Raw genomic sequence first — 14,729 nt, forward strand, 5'->3', positions numbered from 1 at the left:
GATAACTTCAAAATCATTCCTGCAAAGTATTATAATTTTTAAAAATTAGTCAGCGACGACTTCATTCGAAATATAATGGATTGACCCTTCCCGAAAAAATTTTCTTTAATTCGCTCAATAATTAAAAAATAAATTTACATTTTAATTTAATTATTTTATAATTTATTCTCAAATATTTAAATATTTATAAAACATTATTTAATTTACTTTTTAATTTAAAAAAAAAAAAAGTTGCAAATTCAAAATTGGCGTGAGATTTAAATATTCGCGCAAATTTCAATTTGATTGTCATTGCGCATGCGTAAACAAAACTTGTCCATCATGAACTATTTAGAAAATAGATAGGAAAATCAAAACAACCGGAAGTTCTGCTAGTCAAATTAAAATTAAAATTTTATTTTTAAAAAATAAACAATAATTAAACATTTTTAATTTAAAAAATTCAAATTATATTGAAATATTTAAATAAATGAAAAAATGTTAATCTAATTTTCAAAAGTAAATAATGGTTTGATTTTCCGAAATAAAATTTCGGGAAATATTCAGATTATTTTAAAAATTAAGAAAAAAGAGAAGGAAAATCATTTTATAAATAATATAATTAATTTAAATTTAAATGAAAAAGTTTTTTTTTCAGAAATCGTTGAAACAATTTTGAAATAATTCAAACCGTCATTGAGTGATGAGCCATTCCGGAAATGTTTAGTTTCTCCCGCACGTTGTTCGTGGGAAAATAATTATAAAACTATTATTTCATTTAATAGATGTTAATTTCAATTGATAAAATAATTAATTTCTGTCATGAGTTGATTGAGAAATTAAATTAAGTGAATTTTTGAAATGAGAAAAAATTCATAGGTTTTTTTTTTTTTTTTTTTTTCCTCAGTGAGTGATTGTGTGTTGAGAGCGCTGGCGCGCAAACGTTGAGCGGCCATATTTTCTCTCGTGGCCTCGTTTTAAGTCGCGCGGTGGTGCAGCAGTGACAATTTGGAATGAAATTATTACGTCTAAATCAATTACCGCGTGTTAATTAGTAACAAGTGAGGGGTGCGATCATGGCCAAGGGGAGTAACAATGTATCTGGAAGACGGTCACATGGAGGAAAGCCATACGATCCAAACAACGTGAGTAAATTTTTGCATGGCTTTCGTTTTCTTTTCCTTCATTCCCCCGGCCCCCAACCTGGACCGAACTTGATTTTCCGCAAACGGATCATTTTTTTTTTTTTTTTTTTTCTTTGCTTCTTTTTATTGATCGAATTTATCTTGTGTGTGAATATGTGTATTTAAATTGTTTATCAATAAATTCTTATTTTTTGTCTTGAATGTATTTGACAAAAAAATGAATATGGGAAAAAGAGGAAAACGTTACGCTTGCAGATTTGATAACCTCAATCTTAAAGCAGAGCGTGGCGATAATTTCTCATATTTCAGGCATGTTAACCTTGACTTACTGTTCATATAGCAGTTGTAATATGTTTTGATCTTTTTTGAGAATTTGGAAAATCAAGTGGGTCGGATTTTATAATTATGTATTTTTATATAGTAATAAAAAAAAAAATTGTCGCTGTTCAATGAAATGTTTCATGTGTGAGAGAGAGAGAGAGGGGCGTTTACAATGATTTAGACATTTTTGTAAAATTATTTGTCAATAATTTATTTTAATTTATAAAAATTTATTAAAATTTGATACTTTTTTCATATTTACAAGAATGTCGTAATTTAAATATTGAGTAAATTTATAATTTTCTATATTCAATTTTGATTTTATTTTAAGAAATAATTAAATTCAGAGTAATTTATTAGAGTAATATTGTTTCTCTAGAATTATAGGTTAGATTCTTATTAGTTGAGTTAATTTTCCTGAATTCATATAAATGTTTTAATATTTCCACTACTTTATCGATTTATTGCGTAATTATCGTTGTTGACCTTTATATGATAATTAAGAAAGAGAAAAAGAACTATTCAATAGTGGAGAAAATAAATTAATATTTTCTATTTTAATAAATAAATGTTATTAATAATTTTTTTAGTCGTTCGTCAAAAAAGTTGCTACAAAGGTAACGGATTTAATACCTCAGCGATCTTGGATTAGTAAATGGTTTAATAGTTCCGAGGATAATGGCGATGTGTTAAATAATTCCGAGAACGCTGAATGTGAAGAAACAACAGAGGAAGTACAACAACCACCACCTGCAAAACGTCCACGTATACGTATGGATGTTATTCATCCACCTGGAACATTTAATATTCAAATAAAAAATAAATCTTCTTTAAATAAAGTCGACGAAACCATTCCTAATCACGACGAAACGGTAAGTTTAATAAATTTTACATTTATTGATATTTATTTTGATTTTTGATTTTTTTTTTGTCTCAGAATGAAGATTTCGTCGAACCATTGGCAGCTGGACCAAGTGGATTAAGACGCTTGGTATCATCAACGCCAGCTATTCAAAATGATGTTAGAAATCCAGTGACGCAAAGATCAGATTTAAATTCATTGAATCAACCTCAAGACAATGGAGTTATTAACGAAGCTGATGATAATTCTGAATCAAGTGAAAGTACCAGCGGATGTAGTTCTTTAATTCCACAAAATAATAGGCAAGAGCCTCCATCAAATACGAGCTTTGCATCTTCATTCACTAATAAAAAGAGATTCATGGACGATAATAAAATGAATTACAGTAAGTGTTTCTCATTTTTTCAAGAAGGAAAAAATTATTTTACAGTAACATTATTTTTTTTCTAGCAAATCATTTGCAGTCGCCTAGATCTCTTTTCTTAGACACAAGCAATCGTGACTCGCTCAGCAGTCGCAAACCTAGTTTTAATTCATCAATTATGAGTAACAATATTGAACGTTCATCATCTCTTGCCTCACCTTTTTACTCCGGTAATGTTACTTTTGGCGGAGCAAATGCTGTTGGCCTTTATAAACGCACTCGAAGTCTCTTTAATTCCAATAATGAGGTAATTTTTCGAAAATTTTACATTTGAAATTTATAAATTAATTTGATTTTAATACAATTTACTTTATTTCAGTACAAGCTTAAAGTTCCTAGAAGAACAAACGTCCAGGTGAAACCTTTCAATAATGGAAATATTGATTCCTCCGGAATGAGTCAAACGGCAAAGAGAATATTGGATGCATTGGAACATTTTTCCTCACCAGTTATTGATGCGAAAAAAATTCCCATTAAAAATGCAACAAATTTGATGAATTCAGGTGGTACTAAACGACCAAGAGAGGAAGTGATGACATCGCCGAGAGTTGGTCTTCGTCATAGAGCACAACAGCTCACTGTACCAACGGTGCCAGATTTATTAAAAATAAGAAGACGACAAAGATTACAAGACACAACGCTCGCTGCAAGAAATATTGTTTCTGCTCACAGTGCAGCACCAACAATTTCTGAATATCGTATTCGGTAAGTTTTTTCTTTTTCAAAAATTTTATAAAATTCTAACATTTTTTTTTTCTTTCTAGAACGGACTCTGATGAGGATATGAAATTCCGCGGAAAAGTTCGAGTGAAATCAAAAACAAATCAATTGGATGAAGAAACTGTTGAACCAGTTAATCTTCCAACAATTGCATTACCAATTTCCACATTACCACGATTTGACATTGCCCTACCTCAATATACAAAACAAATTGACAATGTTGACAAGGATGATTCATTTAAATTTGCTAGTCCGATAAAAGTGATCAGTACCACGAAATCATTATCCTCCGTTACTGATTTTACATTCAGCAATCCATTAAACGCTAATACAAATATAAATACAAAACAAGATGGCAATGATTTGAATAGCTCGTCAAGAACATTGAGCATTGAATCGAATGATTCATTTTTGGGTTCAACTGCAACGAATTTTATGTGGTCCGGCTCAACAGCACCGAGACCAAAGGAAAAATCATCATTTAGCGAACCACCAATTTCAAATTCCACCGTTGAACTTAAATCCGGAAGTGTTGTTGATTTTTTGAAGGAACTTAATAGTAAAACAGTACAAGAAAGTGAAAAAATGGAGGAAACAAATACAAATGATATCACTGCAATTGACACTTGGGAATGTTCGGAATGTTTAATAAGAAATGAAAATACAACAAATTGCATTGCTTGTAAATCATTAAAACCAGATAGTAAAATTAAAGAACCACCACGTGTTTCAAATACAATTTCACAAATTAAACCAATTGAAAACGATTGTTTTGGCTCACAATTCAAATTATCATCAGGTCAATGGGAATGTAGTAGTTGTTTAGTGAGAAATAAACAAACAGACGATAAGTGTGTTTCATGTACAGCATCAAAACCAGGGGAAAAAATTTCAATTGAAACGGATCTTTTGAAAAAATTCAAACCCGCCAGTGATTCTTGGGAATGTTCCGGTTGTATGGTACGAAATAATGGAAACGTTACAACATGTCCATGTTGTTCGACGGCAAAACCATCGAATTCTAAAAGCGAAGTGAAATCAGAAAATAGTTTAAAAGAATTCACATCATCAAGCAATACCTGGGAGTGTCCGTGTTGTATGGTACGAAATGCAAATAACGTAACCGTGTGTCCATGTTGCAAAGCAATGAAACCAGGAAGTTCAATAAATAAACCCGAGGAAATTAAATCAACGCCCGTTATTATTGGTTTTGGTGATAAATTTAAAACACCCGCCGGTTCATGGAGTTGTGATTCCTGTTTATTATCGAATAAATCCGATGCTAATGAGTGTATCGCCTGTACAACACCAAAACCAGGAACGGAGAAGAAAAATTCACAATTTAGTTTCGGTGCACCATCAAAGGACAGTGGTTTTAAATTTGGTATCGATAAACCCGATACTCAAACAACAGAATGTAGTTTTACATTTGGAGTAAAACCAGCGGTTAGTAATGAGAAATTTTCATTTGGTATTCAAAAAGTCGATAAAGATGCAAGTGAATCATTTACCTTTGGTGAGAAAAACAATGAAAAAACGCCGAGTGAAAAACCGACATTTACATTTGGTATTCAAAAACCAGAGGAGAAAAAAGAACCCGAGGTACCTGTAGTTGAAAAAGAAAAGCCATTCACTTTTGGTGTTAATTCCACGGAAAGTACAAGTGGTTTTAAATTTACATCACCAAGTTCCAAACGTCCAGCCGATGACGATGAAGTTAAAACGAAAAAAGTATTTGGCGAATCAACATTTTCGACTGCAGTGACAAGTACAAATCAAATTACACCTAGTTTTTCATTTACATCTTCTGCTCCTGTTTCGACGGTAACAACAACAACAACAACATCGACAGTAGAACCAGTAGCGGCAGCAACAAGTCTTCCACAATTTAGTAACACGACTTTTAGTTTTTCTGATCAAAATAAAACAACAACAACGTTTGGAATACAACCGGCGTCAACGTTCACGTTTGGTGTGAATAAAACCGAAACACCTGCGGAAAAGAAACCATTGCTTTCTTTTTCAAGTACCACTGGTTTTGGATCAACGGTCCCTGCGTTTGGAAAAACTGAAACTGCGCCTTTGCCATCGTTTGGAACTTTGGAGAAGAAAACACCTCTCTTTGGAGCACAGGAGAAAATTATTGGATTTGACAAGGAAAAGCCGGCATTTGGAACCACCGCTGAGAAGAGTATCCCGACTTTTGGAACCGCTAGTCCAGCGCCACTTTTTCCTTCAGCATCCTTTGGAACTACAACACCTTCCTCGCCTTTTGGAGCATCAACTGCTCCAATTTTCGGCAACAGTACTAATAACAATGCTTTTGGTACATCAGCGACTGTATTTTCAGGTAGCAAACCAAACGAAACAGATAATACAGCAGCTCCGGCTTCGAATCTTTTCACTTTTGGCTCGACAACAACATCAACGAATAGTGGTTTTAATTTCTCAACTGGAAATTCAACAACAACATCAACAACAAAAGCAGCTCCTGTTTTTGGATTCGGTGCTGCTGCTGCTGTTTCTACTCCGGCAAATACAACACAGGGAAATAATTTTGGTACAAGTACGTTTAATACATCGACGTCTGTTGCTCCAGTGCAATCTGGTTTTTCGTTTAATGCACCGAAACCAGAGGCACAACAACAACCACCACCACCGGCTTTTGGACAAACTGTACCGACGCCAGCTTTTGGTGCAACACAACCACCACCACAACAACAACAACCATCTTTCTCGGGAGCTGGAACATCAAACACTGGATTCAATTTTGGAAGCGCTGCACCTGCCGCATCATCTAGTGGATTTAATTTCGGTGGAATGGTATGTTCATCATTCTAATTTTTCTATTCTCAAAATTATCTTCACGGAAGAATCGGACGAGTTTGTATTGGAATCGAAAAAATTGGCTCAACTTATTTTCGCGTTATCTTTGAACGATTGGAAAAAAAAAATTGTGTGCAAAATAATTTCAAAAACAAAATCTTTTCAAAATGAAACTTAGAAAATTATCAATGCAATTTGAAAAAATCAATTGGCTTCTAGTTAAAATTATATTTATTATCAGAAAATTGGTGATTCGTTCTAATTTATTATAATTGATAATTATAATATAAATTATAAATTCATTTATAATTGGCAAATTAAATAATTATAAATTATAATTATTAATAATTAATAATTATTAAATTATAATTTATTAATAATTAATAATTTTCATAAAAGATTTTTCATATTTTCTAGTCTTCTTTAATGATAAATTCGATTTTCAATAAATAATTTATTCTTTCGCGAATTCTGTATATTTTTTGTTTATTAAATTTTTGTGTAAAAATAATTACTTTTAAAAATATTAATTAATTAATTAAATTAAAAAAATATTAAGAATTAATTAATTTTTTTATAACAAATTGTTTTTTTAACAAAATTCAATGCACAAAATTAGAATCCTTTCAATTAAAAAAAATGTGCTATAATTTTTTTTTGTATTAAAATCGAATATAATAGACTTACTGAAGAAAAAGAGAAAAATATGAAATAATTATAATAGTAATTAAAATTATAGAATTAGAAAAAAATTGAAACTAATAGTATTTTTAGTAACATTTTTTAAAATTTTTAGTTGAAGATTTTGTTTTGATATTGAAACTCCTTAAAAGTATTGTAGTCCGATTCTTTCTTAAAACACAATTGTTTTTATTTCTTTCCTTTTCTCGTTCAATATATTGTGATAATTATTTGTTTTTTGTGAAGAATTTTTTTTTTTTTTCGTTAAATTTGATATTGATTATTAAATTAATAACGTTCTTTTTACGTTAATAGATGGTTATTTTGAAAATATCCATAATTAAAATTATTTAAAGTTTACGCAAAAAGATCACTAGACTATTTTGTGAAATAGTTGTTAATTTAGTAAAATCTATAGATTATTAGATTTGTTTGTTATCTTTTTGTTTGTTTTTTTGTTCCTTTTTGGTGTTTTGTAAATTGTTGCTATTAATATTTAAATCACGGTTCACAGTTAGTTTTTTTTAATCATCTAAAATGGTGATTTTTCTCCCCTTTTTTTGCAAATTAATATATTTTTTTTTTAGTTTATATAAAAGCAAACATAATTTTTTTTATTTCTCCTTTTTTTTACCTAAAATTAAACACTGTGATCCTTGAAAATTTAAAAGCCAAAAATAGTGTTTTAAACACATGTATGAAAACTAAAGACAGAAATTTGTACTTATTACGAAAAAAAATGATTAAAAATATCGATAACTTTTCATTTATTTTGTATTTGAAGTTGTTAAATTTTTGTATAAATAAAAAAGAATTATAGAAATATATGTTTGTTTATTTTTTCATTTTACAATTGAAAAAGGTTTATTTTTCGTTAATAGAAGAATTATTTTCAAAAAATCATTATTTTCTATTAATTTCTAATATATTAAAATAAATTTCGTTAATTTTCTTTCACAAAATTTAGTTTAATATTTTGTAATTATTTTCATAACGAAAAGAAAAAATTAAACTTTTTAATAATTATTTCTTTTTAATTGAAATGATTTGCAGTAATAAGTAAATTTTTAAAATTAATTTATATTTTTTAGAATCAAACATCAGCTCCAGCACCACCAAGTGGTGGATTCAATTTTAATGCTCCAAATTCAGTGTCATTTAATTTCACTGGTGGAAATCAACCAACAACATTCAAGTGAGTTTTTATTTTATAAATTACAAAAGAATTGATATAAATTCCAAGAAATGTTTTTAAATTATAAACAAATTATTTTTCATTCTAATCTAATTTCATATTTTTAAAAAAAACGTTTATGATGAACAAATTTTGGAGAAATATTTTTTTTGAATGAAAAATTCTTTTAATACTTCAATAGAATTACAGTAAAAAAATTACTGTAAAAAGATATTTTATTTTTCATATTTTTTTTTTAATTTTAAAATAATCTTTGAAATCTAATTTTAAAAAAATTGATTTACAGCGCTACACCAAAATTGCCACAAACTCAACGAAAAATCAAAACAGCGAGAAGAAGAATGACACCACGGTAGACAAGAAAATTCATTGGCTGAGAAATGTGACGAAAATCCAGGTGCGTGTATTCTGTGTCCGCATTTAAAAACAAAAAAAAAAAACAGTAATTTACCATCTTTGGCGGACAAATTTTTCTCGCGATGGAATTTAAAAGATTTAAAAAAAAAATTGGTGGTACTTCAAGCAGCATTTGTATTATATTTGTGTTGATGACTTGTGCTTCAGTACTACCGCTTGTGTGTTCCAGAAAGAGAAAGAAAGAAAGAAAGAAAAAAAAAATGAAGCTAGATCTAGCGATTTAATAAGAAGCAATGAAAAAAGAAAGAAAAAGATACGAACGAAAGTGCGCTAAAGAACGAGCAAAAGAGAGAATTTTTGTAAATTATAAATTATTTAATTATATTAATAGCAATCAATGTTTTTGAGATTGAACAATTCATAGTCAGTTTTAGTAATGATAAAGGAAACGGGAGTTATCAAAAAAAAAGGAACAAATTTTAGAAAATCAGGACTACTGCAAACAGAATAGATACATCACTGTGACGCAGTATTTAAAAAAAAATTGTCATTTTTTTGCTTTCAAGGACCGCTTCAAGATTCGTGTGCAATTTGTTAGCGGGGGAAAAATCTCAACCTGCTCAGGTAAGTATAAGTCCTTCATACTGCTCGCAAGTGAATTTCGGGGAGAAAAAAAAAATTATTCCTTCTATCCTCCCAACTCTCTGTCTCGAGATAATGATTAATTGTTATCGGGCCTTTCGTTCAAATATTTTTTTTTTTTTTTTTTGACTGATCTGTGATTAATGCTCTGTTCTTTACCTCTCGTACATGAGACAAATTTTTGTCCGTACAATTTAAGAGACTCTTTAAAGACGTTGAGCATAAAAAGCCTCGTCATTTTTTTTTTAAAAAACCACGAATTTTCTCAACAAAAAAACTCGAGGGGAAAAGAAAATTCCTCTCATATAGTCGATGTATCTAAAAACAAAACCCTTAAAAGTTGTGAGTAACGTGAAGTGACTGTATATCAGTGGAATTCCACTAAACGTGTAGGAACATAAACTCAGAAAAAAAAAAAGTTTACTATATTATATATATTTTAGCTAGGATCTCGGGAACGGCCCTACAAAAATCACGTAGCGCTGATCCACGAACGTTGTAAGATATACGTTAATTTAATAAAAAAAAAAAAAAGAAAAAATGGCATTCGGATAGTACAAAAGAAAAGAAATGAAAAAAAAAAAATTACGGAAAATGTTTCCGCCTGTTTACTTGAAATTGTATATTTTTTTTATATCCTTAGGAAATAATCCTATATAAGAGAATAATTACTGAATGCCATTTTATGCTAGGCTTGTATCTTGATTAATATAAGAATGCTGTGTATTTTATCATAGTATGAGTGAAATTAAAATAACGAAAAAAAAAGCCGTGGCTAAAATTACAATCAATTATATATTTAAAAAAAAAAAAACAAAAAAAAACAACGGGGCTTCTAAAAATGAACTCTTACTCTTGTTTAAATTAATAAAATAAAAACATTACGTTCTCTTAATATATAATTTTTTTTAAACTACTTTCTTTTTTAATTAATTTTATAATGAAAAAAAAGATCTTATAAAATTAATTGGAAAATAAAACAGTTTTAACGAAAAGTAAATATTTAATTTCTTTTTTTTTATCATTGATTAATTAACAGAGCGTATATGACTACAATTTTTTTGTTTTATATTCATGATTAAAGATAGTTATATATATTTATCGGATCATCTTTTTTTTTTCGCATGGTGTCCAGATAATTTAGAAAAGGGGAGGAAAAAAAAAAATAATAGTATTTAAGTATTATGATTTATTTAGCGTTATGAAATTTTTTTTTCACTAATTCTTTATATAATTTTAGATTATTTTCTTTAAGAGAAATAGAAAATGATATATTTTAATTTTTTTTTTTTTTAACTACGAAAAGGTGAAAAAAAAAAATTATGAACACAATTCCATGTTATATCTATTTAAGATCTTTATCGATAATGATAATGATATTTGATTGATTTGAATAAAGCGTTTACTTACAATCTGTAAAAAAAAATCTTACATTTTTTTTTCGTATATTTTTTATTATTTTGTCTGTAATAAAAAAAAACCCCTTTGAGTTCTGTACTTGTTTCAGAAAATGAATTATTTTTTTTAAATTTATAAAAACAATTTTCTTTTTTGATTTGATAAATTATAATATTTAATAAGACAATTTTTTTTTTATCGTGTCGACAGTCAAATTTCTAGGAAATTAATAATTTTAATATTTTTTACATTACCGTTGTTTAATGAAGAAATAATTGTTTCTTATTTATAAATTTATATTGTAAACAATATTTTAATTATATTAAACTATTTTCAGTATTATTATTTTACAAAAATGGAGAATAGTTTATATATTTTTTTTTTTTAAATATTTTCACATAAATTATTATTTATCACTTTATATTGAACGAAAGTTTTTTTTTAATAGGAAAAAAACCTGTATTTAATTTGAAATTTAAAATTTTTAAAATGAAATTAAAACGAAAATCTGGATACCATGTTTTTAATTGAAGCATTTTGTCCGGAAAATTGAAAGGATTATTTTTTCTAAATACGGATTTAAATTTTTACAAACAAAAGAAATTTATGTAATCTATTTTTTTTTTTTTTTTTAAATAAAATGAGTCGTATTTTTATACAAATTTCAATTTTATATTCATATTTTATTATTTAAAAAAAATCATTAATTTCCATATGTGAATATTGACATTTCTTTTCTTTTTTTTTTTTTTTTTTGACAGGGTTTTTTTTAAAGCTGTGAAACAATGGGAAAAAAATTTTCTTTACAATAGAAAAATATTTGCAATTGTTGAATTTTTACATGCAATGAGCAATCCATTGAGTGATAATGTTAAATAATATTGTAAAAGACTTAGAATTTAAGAAAAAAGAAAAAAAAAAAAAAAAAAAAGAGAAATTGGATGATATTGAGAGTCGCACACATATTTCTTTTTAGAAGTCCCAAAAAAAAGGCAAAGTAGTTAGGCAATGGTGATTAGGCGATTAAACTTGAAAAAAAAAAATTTGAAAAAGTTTATTCGCCTTTCACTTCTCTTATTTAAAATTAAGATATAGTTGTAATGTTATGTCTCTAGTGTTGGCTTAATTTATATTGACAGTGGCCAAAAATAACTCGGCACATGATCCACAATTCCGCCATAATCTAGATTAAGTACAAAAAAAAAAACAAAAATCTGTTTACATTTTTCTAACAAGTAAAAGTTTTCAATTTTGTAACGTTAATTTTAATTATTATTTTAATTAATATAGAAAATTGATAAAGAAAAAAAAGAAAAAAATTATGTTCAATAATTGAAAACTTTTTTAATGCAAGTTTTTATCGTGTAGTTTTTTTTATTTATTACTTAAAATAAGCTCGAGTCTTATACATTGCTCCCATAAAGAAATTTAAATCTATTTTGAAAAAAAAATTAAATTCAAAAAATTGAGCTTTATTTATAATTTTTTTCTTTGTTGGAGCGATGTCGAATTTTTGAAGATGAATTATTTTCTTGTCTCGAATCCAATACTCTTTTTTTAATAGTCAAATCGAATTTATATAGTAAATTTCTAAAGAAAAACTAAGTTACCAATGTTAATTTCAACAATCGTACAAAATATTTTTTTTAAATGGAAGTGCATTTTTTTTTTTTTTTTTTATTTATTTTGCTTCACATATTTTTCTCTTTCACTTGAAAAAAAAATTATTTACAAATTTTTAATCTAGATTTTAGAATATTTTAGTTTTATTTTATAAAAATGATAAAATGGACAAAATGTTAAATAAAAATAAAAATACAAATTTGTTGTTAATATTTGTACTTCCATTTTCGTCCATCTTAAAATAATTTGAGTTTATTGTAATATAAATAAAAAAAAAAAGGGAAAAAATGAAAATGAGTAAATGAAGTAAAATTGCGCTGAGTTTTTTTTGAATGTCTTACTGTCTTACACCGTGAACATTCTCTGGCAAGGCTGTGTCGTCTATAAAAAAAAAAAAAAAAAAAAAAATCCTGTTACTCAAAACAGGAAAAGAAGAATTTCCAAATTGATCGATATGTGCGGACTACATATCGATCTGCTTCGCAAAGCGATGCATTTTTGCATAAATATTTTATGGCCTTAAAAATAAAAAAAAAAAAAAAAAAAAAAGAAGCGCATCACTTGTACGTGATAAATCATAATCAAGAAAGCGTATATTGGAATTGTTTTGTAGCATTTTATACTCTCCATTGTAATACGTTTTTAATATAGAGAAAAAAAAAAAAACATTCAAAGCAATCACTCAGAAACGATTTTAAATGATGCTTTAAATTTTGCACTCTCGAGAGTTTTCGATTATAAAATTCAAGGAGAGTAATTTTTAAATTTCAAAAATTTGATAAATTCAATAAAAAATTATTTTTGCTTAATATTTTTATGTAAATCGAAGATTCTTGAGTGTATTTATTAGTGGGCATCGTATAATCAGAGGCCTTATTATGATCTTAGAGTCGATCGAAAGAAAAAAAAAATCCATGAATCAATACGAATTTTCACAAATAATGTGCATCGATAGCACAAAAAATCATATTTAAAAGAAAAGAAATGAGAGTTTGTTATGAAATAAATCCAATGACTGATTGTAATTAATTAAATAAATGAGAGAATGTTCACTGTATGCTTCCGGTGCTGTGGAAAAGAAATGTCTCCACAAGGTGTAATGGTACATAATGTCTAAAAAGAAAAAAAAAAGAAAAAAAAAAATTCAACTGATGTTTCCCCACGAGATAGCAATGAATATTTTTTATTTTAGAAAATAATTTTGTTGATTTTGTATTTTAATTTATAGACAATCTATAATTATTATGTATGTTTTTTCGATAGAAAAAAATTATTAGATTAAAAATCGCGAAAATTGATCCTTTTTAAAAATATTTAGAAAATATTGATTTTTTAACAAATGTTTTTAAAGAACTTTCAGATTTTTTTCTCGATTTTTTTAAATAGGAAAATATTTTTTTAAAAAATAAAATATAGTTTCGTTTTCCTGAATTATTAGGTTTTTTTTTTATTTATAAATCTGAAAGTTTGAAAAAGAAAAACTTTGTTTTAATAAAAAAAAAAAACTCTTTTTAAAAAGAGAAAAAAAAGGTGATTAGCAAATAATTATATCGTCGAGAAACATCATGTTAGAGTATTAGATTAAAATTATAATTATCACCTCTGTACCGATTATAATTAGGAAATGTTTACCATGGAAGTTGATTATATATATTTTTTTTGTTTGTAATTTTATTATATTTTAGACTTGATTTCTAGGGGAAAAAAAAAAAATTATCATTAAACGTTCGGAGGTTTGGACCAAAGAATTTTGCAATTTTTGCACATTTAAAAAGTACCGACTTTTCCGCGGGTCCTTTTTCTATTTTTTTTTTTTGTTTTCTTTTTTTTTATAATAATGTACGTGTACAAATCGAATAATAGGAATTTTAAATAAAAGATGAAAAAAATTGCGATTAGTGTAATAGAAATTCTTTGGATCATACCGAAAGTGAGAGAGAGAGAGAGAGAAAGAGAAAAAGTGTGTATGAGAAAAATTAAGAGAATGTGTGAGATTAAGAAATGTATGAAATTTAATAAATTGATCTAAAGTAGATAGGTATTTTTTTTTCTTGGGATTCTTATTAGTAAAATAATGTTTTTATTAATCAGTTTCTCTCTTTTTACTTCGCTCAGAATTTCTGTAACTCACTGACAGTTCCTCAATGAAATATAATAATACAGAAGTGAGAAGTCTATTTTGGATTTCTTATTCACCAAATCCGTCTATTTATTTATGCTAATTAAATAATTTTTTTTTGTGTTGAGGGAATAAATATACTCATTTTAATTTATTTTAACCATTATATTCGGAAATAAAAGTTCAATAAATACTGAATACAGTGACCAATTTTTTTTTATTATTATTATTATTTTTTTTTTTTGCCACAAGGCCTAATATCAGTGCTCTCTTTGCGTTCTTGCTTGAATTTTATTTAGAAAAAAAAAGAAAAAAGAATGTAAAAAACAAGTCAATATTTTGCAAAAAGACATAAAATCATCGTGTAAAAGCATTTCGTATAAAAAAGGCGTTTTCTATATTTCTATTTTTTTTTTGTAACAAGAAAATGCGCTTTA

At 27.1% G+C, this 14,729-nt stretch overlaps 1 protein-coding gene across 1 annotated transcript; it reads left to right on the plus strand.

Annotated features, from left to right (window-relative positions):
- Positions 1 to 691: 691 nt before the first annotated feature.
- LOC127287406 (nuclear pore complex protein Nup153) lies at positions 692 to 14,350 on the plus strand. Its single transcript, XM_051314322.1, has 8 exons — positions 692 to 1,124; positions 2,036 to 2,317; positions 2,383 to 2,692; positions 2,758 to 2,978; positions 3,051 to 3,436; positions 3,496 to 6,274; positions 8,050 to 8,153; positions 8,440 to 14,350. Exons 1-8 carry the CDS (start codon positions 1,056 to 1,058, stop codon positions 8,507 to 8,509), a joined length of 4,221 nt encoding a protein of 1,406 aa, XP_051170279.1. The 5' UTR covers positions 692 to 1,055; the 3' UTR covers positions 8,510 to 14,350.
- The last annotated feature ends 379 nt before the right edge of the window (positions 14,351 to 14,729 follow it).

Source organism: Leptopilina boulardi, unplaced genomic scaffold (genome assembly GCF_019393585.1).
Source record: "Leptopilina boulardi isolate dan_hultmark-lab unplaced genomic scaffold, ZJU_Lbou_2.1 LbouV2_370, whole genome shotgun sequence".
NCBI classification, from domain to species: domain Eukaryota; kingdom Metazoa; phylum Arthropoda; class Insecta; order Hymenoptera; family Figitidae; genus Leptopilina; species Leptopilina boulardi.